This window comes from Rana temporaria, chromosome 12 (genome assembly GCF_905171775.1).
Source record: "Rana temporaria chromosome 12, aRanTem1.1, whole genome shotgun sequence".
Lineage (NCBI taxonomy): Eukaryota > Metazoa > Chordata > Amphibia > Anura > Ranidae > Rana > Rana temporaria.
The window spans coordinates 70281941-70301350 of NC_053500.1; the positions used below are offsets into that span (position 1 = coordinate 70281941).

General features: G+C 43.2%; 1 protein-coding gene across 1 annotated transcript; it reads right to left on the reverse strand.

Moving 5' to 3' along the window:
- Nucleotides 1–13153: 13153 nt before the first annotated feature.
- Nucleotides 13154–19410, reverse strand: KLHL11 (kelch like family member 11). Its single transcript, XM_040329692.1, has 2 exons — nucleotides 18952–19410; nucleotides 13154–15602 (listed from the first exon to the last, which is right to left on the reverse strand). Exons 1-2 carry the CDS (start codon nucleotides 19401–19403, stop codon nucleotides 14024–14026), a joined length of 2031 nt encoding a protein of 676 aa, XP_040185626.1. The 5' UTR covers nucleotides 19404–19410; the 3' UTR covers nucleotides 13154–14023.

Genomic DNA, 19410 nt, shown 5'->3' on the forward strand with positions numbered 1-19410 from the left:
CCCCATCCCCTCTTCCAGTGATTTGCTGCAGGACGGAGAGACCGTGGGTGATAAAGGCATCCAAATGGTGGAAGATAAATTATTGATGTGCCTGCTTTTTTATATCTGTAAGGTGAGAGTTCTGAGAGACTGGCGAAGGAGAGACACCATGGTTTAATACTATTAAACATTCTCATCAAGAATTTGGAGACACTGGAGGATCTACTACCCTCATTATATGGGACGTTAACTAATTTTTCCAACATTGACATCTTTTGCACATTGCATTATTGAACCATCCACACACTGTGTGCATTGGTGCATTCTTTTGCACGTTTAGCACTTTTTTTTTGCATTTTCCTTGCACACAGCGGCACTTTATATTTGATCACCTTTGAATATTGTATCTACATTTGTTTACGGGTCTATATATATATATATATATATATATATATATATATATATATATATATATATATACTGTTTTGGTATCACTTGGATAGCACTTTATCACAGTATTGCACTGTTTGTAGTTTTGTATTTATCTATTTTTAGCACAAGATCCTCTTTCAAAATTAATTTATTCATGTGTATAGTGAACACTAGTAGATCTAGCAGCTTCTGCTTTCTGGCTTCCCCACATTTCGTATCTACTCACTAGTAGCGCAAGAGATTTCTAATTTTCAGCCCAAAGGTCAAGTTTACTTTTGTATAAAAAAAAATGCATCTTTTTGCAGGGATTTTTTATTTTTATTTTTGTAGTAGGAGCCCTTAAAGCATTGCACCAGCAGATTGCTTTTATCATGCTGGTCTCTTGTACACTCGGTGTATCTGCTTGCCCATACAGGTAAGCCTCAAACTACCACAGTGCCGTGGTAGGTCATTGAAAACTACAAGCTTACAACCACTAAGGATGTTTGGGCTTTCCTTGTAGTTCATTCATATACAGAGCTGTGTGAATGAATGATTGGGGGGAGGGGGTGTTCGTGGTTCCTGCTGCATCCCTGGGAACACGTTGCATGTTCTTAAAGCGGATGTTCCACTAAAAAAAAATATTAAAAGCCAGCAGCAACAAATACTGCAGCTGCTGACTTTTAATATTAGGACACTTACCTGTCCTGGAGTCCAGCGCCATCCGCAGCAGAGGACGAGCGATCGGTCGTCACTCTGCTGCTCCCCCCGCCATTCTCAGTGAGGGAACCAACAAGTGAAGCGCTCCAGCTTCACTACCTGGTTCCCTACGGCGCATGCGCTGCGCCGCTGATTGGCTCCCGCTGTGCTCTGGGAGCCGAGTGTTCCCAGAGCACAACAGGAGGTGACGTTCTGCCTGCAGAAAACCCGAAAATGGTGTGGCCGGAAGTGGGTGCAAATACCTGTCTTTAGACAGGTATCTGCACCCCCCTGAAAGGTGTCAAATGTGACACCGGAGGGTTCCGATCAGCGCGAGTTCCACTTTAGGGTGGAGCTCCTCTTTAATTGTGTACTTATCCCTTTAAATAGCTGAACCTAACTGAAAGATCTATCCTACTCCAAAGTACTTGCCTCTTTCCAAGTGTCCTCTCACTGTCTGGTTCCTCTGTTATGGCCATGAGTCACTTCTGACATCAAGAGCTAAAAAGGTGACAGGGGCCTCCAGGTGGGGGAGGTATTCCTTCTCTTCAATCAGCTCTTGTACAGTGTGTAACACTAGCTCCCCTACTTTTGTAAGTCGTGTGAAAAATTCCCTTTCTCTTTCGTTCATTGACGGACACAGCTCCTTTTAATCTTGACCTTCGGGTTATATGTCTTCTATTAGGAGAGGACTCCTATCCTGATAGACGACATATAAACCCCAAGGTCAAGAATAAATGAGCTGTGTCCGTCCATGAACGAAAAGAGAAAAGGATTTTACGGTGAGTACAAAAATCCTAGTTTCTTTCATTTATTGATGGACACGGCTCCTTTTTATTCTTGACCTTGGGGTTTATATGCCATCTATCAGGAGAGGAGTCCTCTCCTGATAGACAGCATATAGCCCGAAGGTCAAGATGAAAGGTGCGGTGTCCTTCCATGAACAAAAGAGTACAAAAATCGTATTTTATCTCAGAGTTTTACAAGGATGTATGGGACAAATGGCTTAAAAAAAACAAAAGGTACATAAGATAATTTTTCATCTGTGAAGCCAGTCACTTCACTGGGTATATGGAAGGGTTTACAAGCACTTTAATGTCTTGGGGGCTGACAGAAGGAACTGCATTGTTCTATGGTTCCCTCTATTGGCTGCAATGTTGGTTCAGGATATTGGGACTGGTGAGGGCAACCACAGCAGCTTATCTAACCTATCCCCCCTCCCTAAGGCCCATGTAGCAGTATTGGCACTTATGCAGTAAAGACATGGTAAATGTGTTCTTTTATGTCTTCTACCCCTCAGAAGAGGATGATGTGGTAAACCAGGTCACAAATATGATACCAACTAGTGTTAGCATTTACAGGCTCATAATTATGCACAAGGCAGTTCTTCCAAGCAAGGTGTTCTAGATTGGGGTTTGTGTTCAGAACAACATTATGTATAATGATGTAACTTCCATGCAGGTGTCGGCAAAGCTGTTCTATGGCTACTATGAGAAACGAGCAACGTCCTAATTAGATTCTGAACACTTGCTTTTAGCAATCTTTGGACAGTTGTATGCATGCAATTTATGTAGGGTGTTTTTGGCATATTACTCTCTTGGTAACATGCTTTCACATACATGCAGAAACACTGCACCGCTAACCAGAAAAACGTCTCTAACTATGTTTGGTTTAGTTGCCCAGATTACTTCATATCATTTTCTGTACACTACGTTCACATACAGCTTTACAGTCCAGACTTGTCACAAAAACTTTATATGGTCTTCTGAAACAGTGTCTGAACGATCTGTTATCCCATACAGTACATGCTGTTAAAGTGCAAGTTAAGGTATAAGGAGGAAAAAAAAAAACCCATAGCCCCCTAATCTAGGATGAACTCTGGGATAAGCTAATCTTGTTTTATATGTATTCTTACTTGAATCTGGGTGGTCTCTGTGTATTTCTTCCAGATCCCGGCACTAATCCAGTATGAAAATGTGCTTCTGACCAGTTTGCCTGTAAGTGGGTGAAGTCTGAGTTCTGATATTACTGCTCTTTTTACATGGTAATCGCCAAGTTTTTTGGTGCACACAAAATATCTTTATATCCATTGCGGATATTTAGAAATATTGTTTTATTAAAGTTTTTTTTTTTAACCACTAGGGGCTTGCGCTATAGCCGAATGATGGTCACAGCTGTGATCACCTGAGTCACAAAGACTCGGGTGATCACAGATCCGAGTGAGGGGCCAGTCCCGGCCCCTTACAACGTAATCAGCTGTCAGCCAATGACAGCTGATCACGTAATGTAAACAAAGCTCGGTAATCTTTATTTTTTCTCCTCAAAAAAGATAAATAAAAAAGCCGATCACTGGCTTAGGTGCAAGAGACATTGGTCCCGCGGAGAAAGGAGGCACATCTGCCTCATGTGTACCAATCTGAACCCCCTGCCAGTTTTCTCAGTGCCACTTCCCAGTGCAGCCCATCAGTGCCACCTATCAATGCCCACCATTGGTGCCACCTAGCAGTGCCCATTATTGTCACTGATCACTGCAGCCTCGTCAGTGTACATCAATGAAGGACAAAAATTACCTGTTTAAAAAATATATATTTTTTTTAGACATTTTTGCAAATTTAGTCTTTTTAGCAAAAAATAAAAACTGCAGAGGTGATCAAATTCAACCAAAGGAAAGCTCTCCTTGTGGGGGAAAAAATATATAAAAATATCAAAGTGCATCAGCGATGAAAATTGGTCTGGGCAGGAGGGGGTTTAAGTGCCCAGTAAGCAAGTGGTTAAATAAATTAAAAATTTGTTATACTTACCTGCTCTGTGCAATGTTTTTTTTTACACAGAGCATCCCTGATCCTCTTCTGTGGTCTCCTGCTGGCACCCCTGGCTTTTCTTCAGCGAATGCCCCCACAGCAAGCTGTTTCCTACGGGGTTGCTGGTGCAGGCTCACACCCGAGCTGTCCTGCCTGTGTTTACTTGGCAGATTGGACAGCTTGGCCCCCTGCCCCCCACTCCTCATTACAGCATTTGATTTGCTATCAATTGTCCCAAAGAGAAGGGACAGAGCTGCATCGTGAAATGGGCCCAGATAATTATAAAGAAAGGAGATATTGGGGGGGATTCTGTTACACAGGTTTTTTTTCCATCTTAAAGTGATTGTAAACATTACAAATAAGAAACGTGTATACTTGCCTGCTCTATGTAATAGTTTTGCACAGGACAGCCCGGTCCTTTATTTCTGGGGTCCCCCGCCAGTGCTCCAGGCCCTGTCAATCTGTCCAATGAGGAGAGGGACAGTGGCTGAAGCCGCTGCCCTCCTGCACATTGCTGGATCGGGCTCGGGTAAGGAAGGGGGGAGTTGCAGCACAGGTTTTTTTTTTTTTTTTTACCTTAATGCATAGAATGCACAAAGGCAAAAAAAAGCTCAAGGCTTTAGAGCCACTTAAATGTTTTTTTTTTACCTTAATACATTCTATGCATTTATGCTTTAGAACCACTTTAAATAATTTTTTTTCCTGCAATAAGTTTAGCTGCATACTTACTTTTTCCTGACAGCAGCAGCCACCTCATGATATGTTAATAGTCTGCATCCTAAAATTGTAGCTGGTGCTGCCTGATGGACAGCTGGCCTCTGTGGAGTTACTGGAGCAGGTTACCGCCATTATATAAGGGTCCACAGACACCTAGGTAGCTTGGGGATTAGAGGCTAGGGGTAAATCTAATCCTGAAGTTGAGAAGCAGACATTACATTTTCTTTCTTAGGAAAAACAGCCACAAGCCTGTGTTGATATCGGACTTGCATAAGAAAGATGGCACCTGAAACTGGGCTGGGGAAGATAATAGTTGGTAGATGAATGAAGCTTAGCACTATATTTTAGAGCAGGCTCAGGATACTTTCACACTAAAATGCAGAGTGCATCGGCGCTAATGTGCCCCTATATTTAGCGGCGGCTTTACCGTTGTTTTTGCATGGATTTTCGGGCGCTGGCTAGCGGCCAAAAAAGGGATAAACCCGCCTGCAAAAACGCCGCTTTGCAAGCGTTTTGGAGGTGCTGCCCCATTGATTTCAATGGGCAGGTGCACCGTAGGAGTGGTATATTCACTGTTCCTACAGTGCTTCAAAGATGCAGGTGGCAGGACTTTTTTACCGTCCTGCCAGCGCAATGCTCCAGTGTGAAAGCCCTTAGGCTTTCACACTTCAGGATTAGATTTATCCTCAGGCTTTCACACTTCAGGATTAGATTTACCCTCAGGCTTTCACACTTCAGGATTATATTTATCCTCAGGCTTTCACACTTCAGGATTAGATTTACCCTCAGGCTTTCACACTTCAGGATTAGATTTACCCTCAGGCTTTCACACTGGATATAAAAGGAGCGGCTCTTTGCAGGTGCTATTTTTAGCGCAATAGCGCCTGCAAAGAGACTCAGTGTGAAAGCAGTCTTACACAGTACACCAGCGTTCTTTGAAACCCTAGGGTGCCTCCAGACATTGCTAGGGGTTTCTTGAGTTGTGGCTGTCTGATCTCCCAATTGATGGTGCCTGCATTGTTACGGTGCCAATGCCACTTGGCAGAGTCAGCTGTATGACACCAATATTCATTGTAGCTGTCTGTAAGGTGCATTTTTCTCCATTCCATGTTTATTTATTTCCCCAGGACCTGAAAATGATTTCAATGGTTTCATGGAGCTGAAGAGAGTATTTGATCCCCTGCTGATTTTGTACGTTTGTCCACTGACAAATAAATGTTCAGTCTACAATTTTAATGGTCAGTTTATTTTAAAGATGTGACACAGAATAACAGCAGAAAAACACATTTCAAAAAAGTTATATCAATCAGATTCCAATCTCTCCACCATGGCCAAGACCAAAGAGCTGTCCAAGGATGTCAGGGACAATATTGTAGACCTACACAAGGCTGGAATGTGCTACAAATCTCCCTCGGTCTGGGGGCTCCATGCAAGATCTCACCTCGTGGAGTTTCAATGATCGGCCCAGAACTAAACATGGGAATCTTGTCAATGATCTCAAGGCAGCTGGGGCCATAATCACCAAGAAAACAAGTTGTAACACACTACGCCGTGCAGGATGAAAGTCCTGCAGCACCCGCAAAGTCCCCCTGCTCAAGAAAGCACATGTACAGGACTGTCTGAAGTTTACTAATGAACATCTGACTGATTAAGAGGATTGGGTGAAAGTGTTATGGTCAGGTGAGACCAAAATCAAGCTCTTTGGCATCAACTTGCAGTGTTTGGAGGAGGAGGAGGAATTCTGCCCATGACCCCCAAGAACACCATCCCCACCATGAAACATGGAGGTGCAAATATTATGCTTTGGTGGGTGTTTTTCTGCTAAGGGGACAGGACAACTTTACTGCATCAAAGTGATGATGGACAGGGCCATGTACCGTCAAATCTTGGGTGAGAACCTCCTTCCCTCAGCCAGGGTATTGAAAATGGGTCATGGATGGGTATTCCAGCATGACAATGACCCAAAACACACAGCCAAAGCAATAAAGTAGTGGCTCAAGAAGCACTGGCCTAGCCAGTCTCTAGACCTTAATCCCATAGAAAATATGTGGAGGGAGCGAGACAAAATCCCTCCTGGAGATGTGTGCAAACCTGGCATCCAACTGCAAGATACGTCTGACCTCTGTGATTGCCACAAGTACCAATTTATGTTGTGCGAAGGGTTCAAATACTTATTTCACTCATTAAAATGCAAATCAATTTATAACTTTTTTGAAATGTGTTTTTCTGGATATTTTTGTTAGGCTCACTGTGAAAATAAACCTACCATTTAAATGATAGACTGATCATTTTGTCAGTGGACATACGTACAAAATCAGCAGGGGATCAAATACTTTTTTTTCCTTCGTATAGCCTGCAGTGCCTGTTTTCCCCAAACTTTGTCATGCAAATTAGAACAAGTTGTCTTTACATTTAGGCCTTGTGCACACTGGACGATTTTACAGCACCTGCTTTTGGCAGTCATTAAACTCTCCATCAGATTATCGTATGTGTCCATGCACACATAGGCTGTTATCAGCAGTTTTGGGCAGTAAAAAATAAATAAAAATAGTGGGTTCTGAGAGACATTTAAACGCTCAAAAACTTTGCTCACCAGCGTTTATTGTTTTTAATCCATTGAGCTAAAACGCTGACGCGGAAAACGCTATTACAAAAACATCAATTTTTTTTTTTAAAAACTCTGTGCAAAGCTACTGGCGTTTTTATAACATTGTTTTAATGTCCAGGGTGCATGAGGCCTAATTGTGTTAGACAAAAAGCTGATATGAGATAGAACATTGTTATAAGTACAATTATTCCACGCAGTCTATACAAGTTTCATAACCATAATGTTATTACAGGCAATACAGTGGGATTCAATCAATGTGATTTGCCAATAGTCACTGCACACATGGTGTTAACGTTAAAAAGAAAAAAAAAAATTTGCACAATCATCAATCTTGCTAGCAGTGGGCTTCGTGTCCGATACATGCTGTATTGCAATTTATCACTTACCATAACCTGGAGGGCAAGATTGCAAAAAGTGTACTGTCACCTGAAAAATACAAGTGGGGGGCCTTCAGTAACAAGCCACCTATAATGGACTGTTCGGATCCACAAGAGCCTTTAAAAGGGCGACTATAGTGAAAAATATTGTACTTTATTAACTGCATGGGGTAAATACCTATGATAGTATTCAGTATAGGAATTCATATTTTCTTTTCAACATTTACATGCAGGTCAGGCAGAAAGCAAGTCTTTAAGTCATGTGATTTAGACATGGGGCATTTTTCAGGCACTTTAGCGCTAAAAATAGCACCTGAGGCCGGGTTCACAACGCTCCGACACTGGGAGCTCATGTCGCATGACGTGTGAAAATCAATGTTTCCCTATGGGAGCCGTCTTAACTGGTCCGACTTTGAAAATACTCCCTGTACTACTTTGGTCTGACTTTGATCCTACTTCAGCCCATTGAATATCATTGAAGTCGGATCAAAGTAGGATCCTTGTTCTTACCCTTCGACTTTTGACATCCGACATGTGATTACAGCAACAGTAAAATTAATTTATCTCACTCTGGTATTGTTTTGATTGGTCCAAGAACAAGTCAGACTATGACAAAGTTGGATCAAAGTAGTATGCTGTTCATGAAAGTCGGATGGATGTAGGTCCAATGTCGGAGAGCAAAGTAGGATGAAAGTCGTACTACTGTCGTGTAGTATAGTGTGAACCCAGCCTGAAAGAAGCCGCATCTGTAATCCCAATGTGAAAGTCCAAGTGCTTTCACAGTGAGGCGCTGCGCTAGCAGGGCGTCAAAAAGTCTCTATGCATTGCTTTAGAATACACCGCTCCTAAAATGCCCCTTCCCATTGAAATCGATGGGAAACACCTAAAAAAACGCCTAGGCAGCAGCACTTTGTGGGCACTTTTAACCCTTTATTCGTCCACTAGCAGGGAATAAAAGCTCCCCGCTAACACTCGGAAAAACGCCGGTAAATCGCTGTTTTAGCAATGCTTTACCAGTGTTATTCGGGGCTGGCAGTGTCCCCCAAAAAATAAATGCTTTTCTTTTGGTAGGATTTGAACACCACTGTTTTTTTTTTTGGTTTGGTTAAAAAAAAAAAAAAGAAGGATTGTTAATCCCAGATGGCGAGCCAATGAGGCGAAAGAAGGGGCCGGGATGACCTGTGCTGTGTGTGCGCGAATGGACAGCCCCCGCGAGCTCTGGGCACACCCAACAGGAAGGAGGGGCCAGGAACACTGGCGTGAGACCCGAGAGAAAGAAGGATGGGGCTGCTCTGTACAAAACCATTACACAGAGCAGGCAAGTAGAACATGTTAGTTATTTAAAAACTAAAATCCACCTTTAATATCACTTTAAGCTCTTCTGTCTCATGTCCTTGATTCACTCTGCTTGTTGAAAAGTAATGTTTATACAGACCTCCGTGAGGGAAAAAAAGGTCTGAAAGAATAGAGGAGAAATGCACGTCAAGAAATGTTTCCATCCATCATGCTATTGTAAATAAACGACACCTAAAAAAGGGCATGTTCTTTATTAAAATATTAGACAACTGTCACATATTTCCTGGAAGTAAGAAGTATTTCCCTTCACTTGTCTTGTTGTGTCCCTCACTGAAGACTCCTCATTTTACTGAATTCTGACCATCCTCAGGGCTGCACATTTTCTGGATTTGCAGAGACACAGCTCTCAGTACACAACACAAGTGCTACTTTGTAAATCACAACTGTCACAAGCAGGGCTGGAGGGGCGGTTGTCCTGTACGCAGTGGGGGATTTTAGGGTCTGTGCTAGAATGGGTAATTTGGGATTTTTAGTGGGAGATGTGATTTCTGTTAGGAAGGGGGATTTGTGCTAGGAGGCATGAATGGAGGGATGTGTGATAGAAGGGGAAATTTGCAGGCAGTATATGTGCTAGAAAGGGGGGGGATCTGTGCTAGGAGAGGGTATTTGAGCTAGTAGGGATGATTTGGGGGGAGGGGGGGGGAATAAGTGCCAAGAGAGGCATTATGCTCAGAAGGGAAATTTGAGAGGGGGGTGGATTTATTTTATCAAGGGAGATGTGTGTGTGTGAGGATTTGAGCTAGTAGGGATCATTTTGGGGGGATTAGTACTAGGAGGAAAAATCTGGGGGGGGGGGGGATTTGTGCTAGAAGTGTAAATTTGGCAGGGATTTGAGCTAGTAGGGATCATTGGGGGAATTTTTGCTAGGAGGCATGATTAAAGGGCAGTGTGCTAGGAGGGGAAATTTGCAGGGAGCATATGTGCTAGGAGGAGGGGGATTTGTGCTGGGAGAGGGGGATTTGAGCATGGCGGGGATGATAACTGCTAGGAGAGAATTTATGCTCAGAAGGCAAATTTCAGAGGGGAGTGAATCTCTGTTAGGAAGGGGGATCGGGGGGTGGCGGTGAGAATCCAAGCTAGTAGTGATAATGGGGGGGGATTTGTGTTGGGAGGGTAAATTTGGGCAGAGGATAAGTGCTAGGAGAGGGGGATGTTGTGCTAGTAGTATGGCTGATTGGGGGGGGGGGGGGATTTGTGCTAGGTATTTTGTGCTAGGAGGGTAAATTTGGGGGGGGGGGGGGGGATTTGAGCTAAGAGGCATGATTGAATGATTGAAGGGACATGTGCTAGTAGGGGAAATTTGCAGGTAGTATAAGTGCTAGGAGAGGGTATTTGAGCTAGTAGGGATGATTGGGGATTCAGAAGGGGGATAAGTGCTAGGAGGGAAAAAATCAGAGGTGATTGGTGCTAGGAGCGTACATTTGGAAGGGGGGGGGGTTGGGGTGGGGAAATTTGCAGGGAGTATATGTGCTAAGAGGGGGGATTTATGCTCAGAAGGGAAAATTGAGAGGTGGAGTGGATTTCTGTACAAAAGGAGGATTCAAGCTAGTAGGGATAATAAGGGGGGTAATTTGTGCTAGAAGGGAAGATTTGGGGGAGAGGATAAGTGCTAGGAAAGTGGATTTTGTGCTAGTAGTAGGGGTGATTTGTGCTAGGAGTGTAAATTGGGGGGCGGGATACATGCTAGGAGAGGGGATTTGAGCCACTAGGGATAATTGGGGGGGGGGGGTGGAGATTTGTGCTAGGAGTGTAAATTGGGGGGCGGGATACATGCTAGGAGAGGGGATTTGAGCCACTAGGGATAATTGGGGGGGGGGGTGGAGATTTGTGCTAGGAGGGGAAATATGGAGAAAAAAGATAAGTGCTAGGAGAAAGGATTTGTGTAGTAGGGAAGTGTGAAGGTTAATGCTTGAATTTTTTTTTTTTTTAGGGTGGTGGGGCCTACGGTCTGGGAGCGAGATGACCTTGTCCCAAGTAACCCACCAACATTTTAATAAAAATAATATGCTCTTGCATTAAACTCATCGATCCATTGTCAGCAGGGTATTTATAATCATTGCTAAATACATATATTTTTTTTTAGTAAACAAGCATCATGTAGGTTCTCCTGTATGTCTTGATACAAATCAATGTTTTTTTCTTTCAATTTTATAAGTAAAAAAATTCAAACAAGTAAAAGTATATTATGGTTTGGTTTTCTAATGCTGCATGAGTGTGTACAAGCAGAGCAGGATAGTGGAATAATAAGAAGAGTCTGATCCCACTACTGAATGAAGAAACCCAAGCAGGCTCTGAGTACTTACACCAATTTAGTAGTGAGAAAGCTTTATTAGCCCAACTACTTGTTTGAATTGAAATTTACATAGAGACTAGACAGTTTCACACTTTAGTTGCCATAGAGGAAATCCCCTTGACTTTAAACACAAATCTTAATAAAGTGCAACAAGCAGTGACATGAAAGGACATTTAGACACTACAAATGAATGAACAGAAGTAATAACAAATGCTAAAAGCAGACAAAAAAAGACAAATAACTTTCATAAAGGAATGGTCATAAAAGATTGACATCAGGAAATATAAAGTAGATTGTCAGTCTTCACAATGTTTGGAAAAGTGCTGGTCAACTGAGAGTCAAAGGGTAGAAGAAAAACAAAACAAAAGGATAGCCAATCATTATCTGTGGGCTAAATAGAGAAGACAATTACCCTCCATAGTGAACATCATTTCAATTGGTGACAACTTCATAATACACCCCATCAGCTCACATGGAATAAACCATCATGTGGTATCTGAAAAAGACAGCCCCCCCCCCCATTCTGTAACCACTCCACCATGTCACAGACATATGCACAGAGCAGTGACCTACAAATGTAACAGGAATGGTCAGGAGATGTGGTCTATGTGAGACAAGATGGCAGCACTCAATCCTGCTGTTCTGTTCTAGAAGAACTTCTTTCACATAAACTGTACAGAACTCAGGATTGTACCACAATCGGGTACAACATAGGAGACAAACGTACTTCCCCATTGGCCCTACAACACTTCTCTAGGGTCCCGATGTATAGAAATACATGTAGAACTGCATGAGAAAGCAAGATGAGTTCTGTGTGGTTACAGTCAATGAAACCAAATCTGTATGATGAAAAAACATCTTCATACTGAATTCTATAAAGTTTACTATATATGATGGCAACACCCAGATTGGCAAAAAGTACTTTTTTTTTTAATTGGCTTTTGTCGAGGGAATATAGGGTACAAAATTGGCAGCCAAACAGCACCTGCATCCGATTAGATGCAGACACTGGTTGGGTATTCTGCATGTCAGATTACAATAGCCCACAGCACGAGATGCATCAATCTGCACTATTAGGCCAACTTTTTTTTTGATCAGCCAGTGAAGCCAAACAAGTAAGGTAGATGGAGGAATCCTCCCTGCTGTACCATTGTATTCTGACAGCTGGGATTCCTCCATTGCCACCTGGCTGCAGGCACTGAGTGACCCAAACGGTCCCGCCTGAGAGAAGTCAATCATTAGATGCACCCCTCTTGAATGGGAATGGCCACAAATGGATCACAATTTGACTCATCCCTGCTAAACTAGCTTCATTTTGATCCATATATAGCCAGCTTTAGCGCAGAAAGAGGAATCTGTTAGATATCTTTTGCTCCTCCCCTGAACAATAACAAATCAATACAAGCACAGCCAGCTTAAGTGTGTGTGTGTATATATATATATATATATATATATATATATATATATATATATATATATATATATATATATATATATATATATATATATATTTTTTTTTTTACACACACACACACACACATTTAACATTAAAGCAGAACTCTAAAAAAAAAAATTCTACTTCGCAGTGGGGCTGTGCCCACACTGCATGGGTTAACTGCTTGTTTTGTCCAGGGGCGCACCGAAAGGCTATACTTACCCCGATCCTTCAATCCTCTGGAAAACAGCTCTCATGTCCAGCTGGACTGTTCCTGCCGTCCTCACTTTAAGAGCCAGTCTATGAATGGGATGATGTCAGGAACAGTCCATTCACAAAGCTGCTAGTGTTCAGGGCCTGGAGCAGCAGGGACCAGTCTTGTGCTTGGAGGATTGGTGGGTTAGGTAAGTATATCTCTCACCCCTAGACAAAAACAAGCAGGTTACCTGTGCAGCACAGCTCAACTGCATGGGAAAAAAAAAAAAAAATTCTTGGAATTCTTCTCTACAGAATCCACACATTAGTAATATGTAGTCATATGGGTCAAGTTCAGCATAAAAAAAAGGAATGTTTGGCCATGCCTCAAGAACATTTAAAGCCACCAATATGAGTTCAGAATAATAAGTGAGGCTCTAAACCATAAGTGTAAAGCTTGCTGCTTATAAGTGTGGAATGATATACAATGGTGCAGCATGGAATGAGTTGAAGATATGGAAATAAAGTGTCGGGAACAGCCCTAATTTAGGGAAGAAATGCTTATAACCATAGGAATTTATATCAAAAAGATAGCTGGTTCTCATACTTACGAGTCAGAATGGCTCATCATTTAACCGCCACGGCACAAATGGGCAAACCAGTTCCTATTATCTACAGCTGCCAATTAATGAGATTAAACATTACAGCAATCCCATTACAAAGTATTACTTCTTGTTAAGAATACAATATGTGAATAAGACCTATCAGCAAGCCAAAACCAAGCACTACATTTTGTTTTTCTTTCAGATATCTACAACTTGTAATAGCCTGGTTATAGATGCCAGTGTAAACTGTAACTGAGAAAATCAGCTAGCAAGCACTAGAGGGAATGTTATATGCAAGTAACTGCCCGGTCCTGGTAGGCAAGACTAGATAAGTATGTTTCATTAGCACTAAATGTTGTGTATTAACATACACACATACCCTATACATTACATGCTTATAGAGTGTTTGACACTCTGCAGATAAGTCTGTGTAAACACCTCGTGCTTCACTAGAGTTATTGTACAACGCCTCAAACAACTAGGAAAAAACAAAGAGGCTCTCATGTGCAAATTGCATCTATGAAAGGCTCCAAGGGAAAATAAATAATTAGCATTCAATCTGGGAACGTGGCGTGCGTCGCAAGTTCATTGTATGCCGATGCAGCTCTTGCATCTGCCTGATCCTATCTTTCTGCCACATCAGATTAGGAGGCATGGGATACTTCTGTGTGCCGTGAAGGTATCTGTAGGGGATTCTCACATGACAGGCGGTGGCACGGCACCGAGGCTGAGGCATGGGAGGAAGCAGCATCCAGCGCTTACGCTCAGCACAATATCTGTATGCCTCTTTCCTATACTGCTTGTCTATGTCATCACTGTTCTTCCAACCTCCGATAATGAAGACATCATCCTTGTAGTAGCAGATAGCTGCCCCTTCTATGCTCAGGACTTCAGGAGGTAAGCTCTCAAGAATCTCATTGGAGACCTGCCTGGAGATTTTACTCTGAGCCTCTTCAACAGTTACAGAATAGCTCTTAGGACAGCAGGACGCAGTGTTGTAGAAGTTTGTGCAGGCCACTGACATCTGGAATGCACAATAATTGTCCAGGATCGGTAAGGATTCTACATCCAGCCATCTACTGCTTTCTATGTCATATCTACAGTTGATCGTTCTAAGCCCATCCTCATTATCGCTGTCCACTGGAGTACGAGCAGTTATGTAAACATAGCGATCTTCTACACTTAAAGCTTTGACATCCCGTAAGATCTTGGGTGCAGATTCTAGGATCTGCCACTTATCTTGCTCTGGGTCATAAACAGTGACGTCTTTGAAGCCTGGGCTGAAGTTTCCATGCCCGCCAATACTATACAAGTTGCCTTTCACAGACATAAGACCAAAGGAATGCTTTCGAGTGATTAAATTGCACACTTGTTCCCATAGATTTCTGTTTGGGTTGTATCGTTCAACAGTCTTGGCAAACCCAGGTTCCATGGAGCCAGCCACATAGACATGGGTGTCTGTAGCCATAACTGCATGGCCATCAAGGTGATTGTGGATGTGAGGCAAATTTACCCATCGATCTTCATGAATAAAATACCCAACGCATTCACTTAAATAGTCACCACCTTCCGACACTCCTCCAATCACCATTATTACATCCATATTTTGCCCAAAGCGTGGCAATGATGTCATATGGGTGGCCAATGACTGATTTCCGGCTTGAAGGTTTTCTGATCGCAAAGCATGGCCTTCCACCGCTTCAGCCACCAACTGTAAACAGGCTTCATTTGTTGCCACCAATCTCTCTGCTTTCACATGTCGGGTAAGGTAAGTTGGCTTCATCTGAGACAGTCGAAGAAGCCTAAACAATTCTTCAAAATATTTTTCTCTTTCGTTAGTGTTTTTCTGAATCCATTTTAGAATTGCTTCAAAAAGTATCTCTTCGGAATCGACTGTGATCTCAGGATCGGAAAGCCAGTCCCTTACAAGATGGAATGGGAGTGTATAGAATTCGTCATCTTCAATTACCTTGTAGAAGTTTCTGCGGATCATGTCAGCAGATTTTAAAGCTAGCTGGTTGAGTGTGTACATATGAGCCAAACTATGAATGGCAACACAGTTTGAGAGGTTCAACTTCTTCTTCAGAAACTCTCCACAGAACTCCTTCAGGCGAAGCAACAAAAACCTAAAGAATACAGAGAACAAGCGTGAAAGGTTATACAGGGCAATAAAACTTGGCTCAACTGTTAGATGAGACAATAAAGTAAAACCTATCCGAAAATGTTTACATTTGCTAGAGCATCGTGCATCAAAAACGTTTTTTTCTATATTTTATGGCATACCAGGGCTGCCAATCTTCTGCAGCCCCTTTGAAACCACTTCATGTCTACATGCAAGCACTGGTGATGGCTGAGGGCTGATGGTGACCACAGTGGACTATAGCTGCCTTATCCATGTTGCAATTGCAACTTGTATGCTCTATTGCAGGGGTGTCCAAACTTGTTTTTAAAGAGGGCCAGATTTGATGAAGTGAACATGCATGAGGGCCGACCATTTTGCCCGACATTCTTTGAACCACTAAAATTCAGTCTAAGCGTGTTCCTCCGAGCACTAATACACGGCCCAACAAGAATTCTCTTGCCTTTGTGGCTGTGTGTGGTGAAGAAATGAGTTTGGGCGTATTATTTGGATATAATATAATATATATATTTATTACATACAGTGGAAACTCGGATTGCGAGTAACTCGGTTAACAAGCGTTTCGCAATACGAGCACTGTTTTTTTTTTCAATCCTGACTCGGCTTGTAAGTGTTGTCTCACAAAATGAGCAGGATTCAAGCCACAGCGGTGTGCAGTACCGCATTTGGCCTGAGGTGTGGGGGCACCAGAGCCGAGCAGATCAGAGCTGTTCGGAAATACTCTGTTTCTGAGTTCAGTCGAGGTGTCCCAGAGCCTTTCTGAGTTTTTCCGAGGCTCTCCAGCGCCCCCCACCTCTGGCCACATGTGGTATTGCATGCCATAGAAGTCAATGTGGAACAAATTATTTTCATTTCCATTTACTTCTATGGGGAAACTCGCTTTGATATGCAAGTGCTTTGGATTACGAGCATTCTCCTGGAACGGATTATGCTTGTAAACCAAGGTTCCACTGTGTGTGTGTATGTATGTATGTATGTATGTATGTATGTATGTATGTATATGTGTATAATATATATAACAGGGCTCGACAAATCCCGGTCGCCATGGTGACTAGAAATAGTGTCCTGGCGACTTGGCTTGGAAGGTGGGCTGGCGCCATCTAGTGGTGAGCCGTTGGTATTACAAGTTAAGCATTACAAGTTAAACAGCAATTCTAATGTAATTGTTCACTATTTTTCAATGCCATCTTCTTCCCTCTAATTAGAACCCCCAAACATTATATATATTTTTTATCCTAACACCCTAGAGAATAAAATAGCGATTGTTGCAATACTTTGTCACGCCGTATTTGCGCAGCGGTCTTACAAGCTCACTTTTTTGGGAAAAAATTACACTTTTTTTAATAAAAAAAAATAAGACAACAGTAAAGTTATCCCCATTTTTTTAAAAATTATGAAAGATAATGTTACGCCGAGTAAATTCATACCCAACATGTCACGCTTCAAAATTGCGTCCGCTCATGGAATGCCGACAAACTTTTACCCTTTAAAATCTTCATAGGCAACGTTTAAAAAAATCTACAGGTTGCATGTTTGAGTTACAGAGGAGGTTTAGGGCTAGAATTATTGCTCTCGCTCTACCAATCGCGGCGATCTCACATGTGTGGTTTGAACACCGTTTACATATGCGGGCGCTGCTCACGTATGTGTTCGCTTCTGCGCACAAGCTCGTCGGGACGGGGTGCGTTTTCTGGCTCCTAACTTTTTTAGCTGGCTCCTAGATTCCAAGCAAATTTGTCAAAGTGTGTGTGTGTGTGTATATATGTGTATATATATATATATATATATATATATTACACACATATACACACACACATACACAAATTATCAGGGGGGCCACATTAATCTGGAAGGTGGGACGCGATTGGCCCGTGGGCTGGACTTTGGACATGCCTGCTCTTTTGGAAGCCCATAGAACAGAATGCCATTGCAGGGGCCCAATTGGAGACAGTGAGAGTGTTGTCACCCTATAACAGGAGTTGTCGGAATAAGAAACTTCATCACAGATTTACAAGGTATTGTAATTAAAAGGTGCAGATTTTAAAAAGTGTGTGTAAAGTCAAAACTTTATTTTAGGTTTTGAATGGAATGAGCAGGGGAAGGCAACTTTGGCCCTCCTGCTGTGGTGAAACTACACGTCCAATAAGACATTGCAAGACCCTGACCATTTCAGGCTCCCAGAGGCATGATGGGACTTGTAGTTTCACCACAGCTGGAGGGCCGAGGTTGCCTACCCCTGGGTTAGAGCAAGGACTAGCTCCCCAAAATCACTGAGGCCAGTAAGAAATACAGCTCCTGGAACCCACTTTCAATGTCTGCTGCCCCTGGTAAATACAGGTTTTCAATGACTCACTTTTAAAGGCTGTAAAGAACATGAAGAATCCAATCAGAAGACATGCTATATGGTCACTATGGATGCACCGATACCGTTTATTTATTGGCGAGTATGAGTACGGAAACTTTCAGTCAAGTACTCGTTGATAAAGAGCAACGATACTTTGCGGTGAGATTTGCGTCCTTACAAAATGAATGGTCACATGCCTGATGAAGGGGTCCTGCGTGGCTCCCAAACATTGCTTTATGCTGCAATGTGATCGCTGAATAAAGCTTTGGACTCATTTTTGGAGATCTTGGTGTGCTGGCGACATTACTCTCATACAAAATGAATGGGTGCAAATTGCACCGCAAATAAATCGCATGCAATTTGAACAGGAATGCAGTGCGATTCCTGTCAAAGTTGTATGCGTTTTCCTCAGTGCTCCCCAGGCTTGGCAGTCATTTCAGCCTGGGTTTACACAGGAGTAGTACAGGAAAAAGCATGCGATTCTCTGCCGTGCAATTTGCGCACATTCATTTAACACAAGCTGGTTCTGGGCTCTCCTTATGCGGTCAGTGTGAGGAAAGGAATGCCGATAACCAGCTTGTGTTTACATTGTGATCAGCTGTCATTAGACACAGCTGATCATGCGGTAAAGGAGCGCTATGATTGGTCCATTACGCCCAATCCATGATCAGATGAGTCCAAGAGATACAGCGATCACAGAGTGTGGCGAGGGGACGGTGCGATCACAAGAGTAAGCCTGTGCTGTAGCCATGTTTTGGTGGTTATGTGGGGACAGTAAAAACCCAGCTGACCCCCCAACGCCAGGCAGTGGGAAGGGGGTTTGAGTACATGCCACAGTAGCAGGAATCACCCACTGGTAGGGATTGCTGGGTGCTCAGCCCATCCAGATGAAAGATGTTTGTCAGCAAAGATGAGGAGAAACCACCTCCTCTGAAAAGTGATGTGAGCACAGATCGCTGTTCAGAGGAGCGGTAGGTAGAGATGAGCCTACCTGTCAGAGAGCTCGAGCACCTCATGTACATTGCCGGTACACACCCGGATCTGTCCGGTGTACATATACTGGATGACCGCCTCCACCGTCTCCAGGTCCGGTCCGGGCTCCGAACTCCACTTCATCTCCACCCGGCCGGAGCGGGACTCCTCGAATTGTCCGGAGAGGAGGGGGGCAAAGTAGTCTGTAGCGGCGGCCAGTACGGAGCGGTGAGCCGGGAACTCCCTCCCTCCTCCCCCGAATACCAGAGTCATGTCACAGAACAGGCCCTGCTTTCTCTGCTCGTTCTGTCTCCACGCCAACTCCGAGCAATGACTCTCTGAGAGAAATACCTCCGCCTCACCGTCCTCTACCGCTCCGTCCCTCACCTCACCATCCTCAACACCACCCCCTGTGTGCTGGGGAGACGACATCCCTACAGCCGCAGCCGCCGCCGCCGCCGCCGCTGCCATCTCTGTC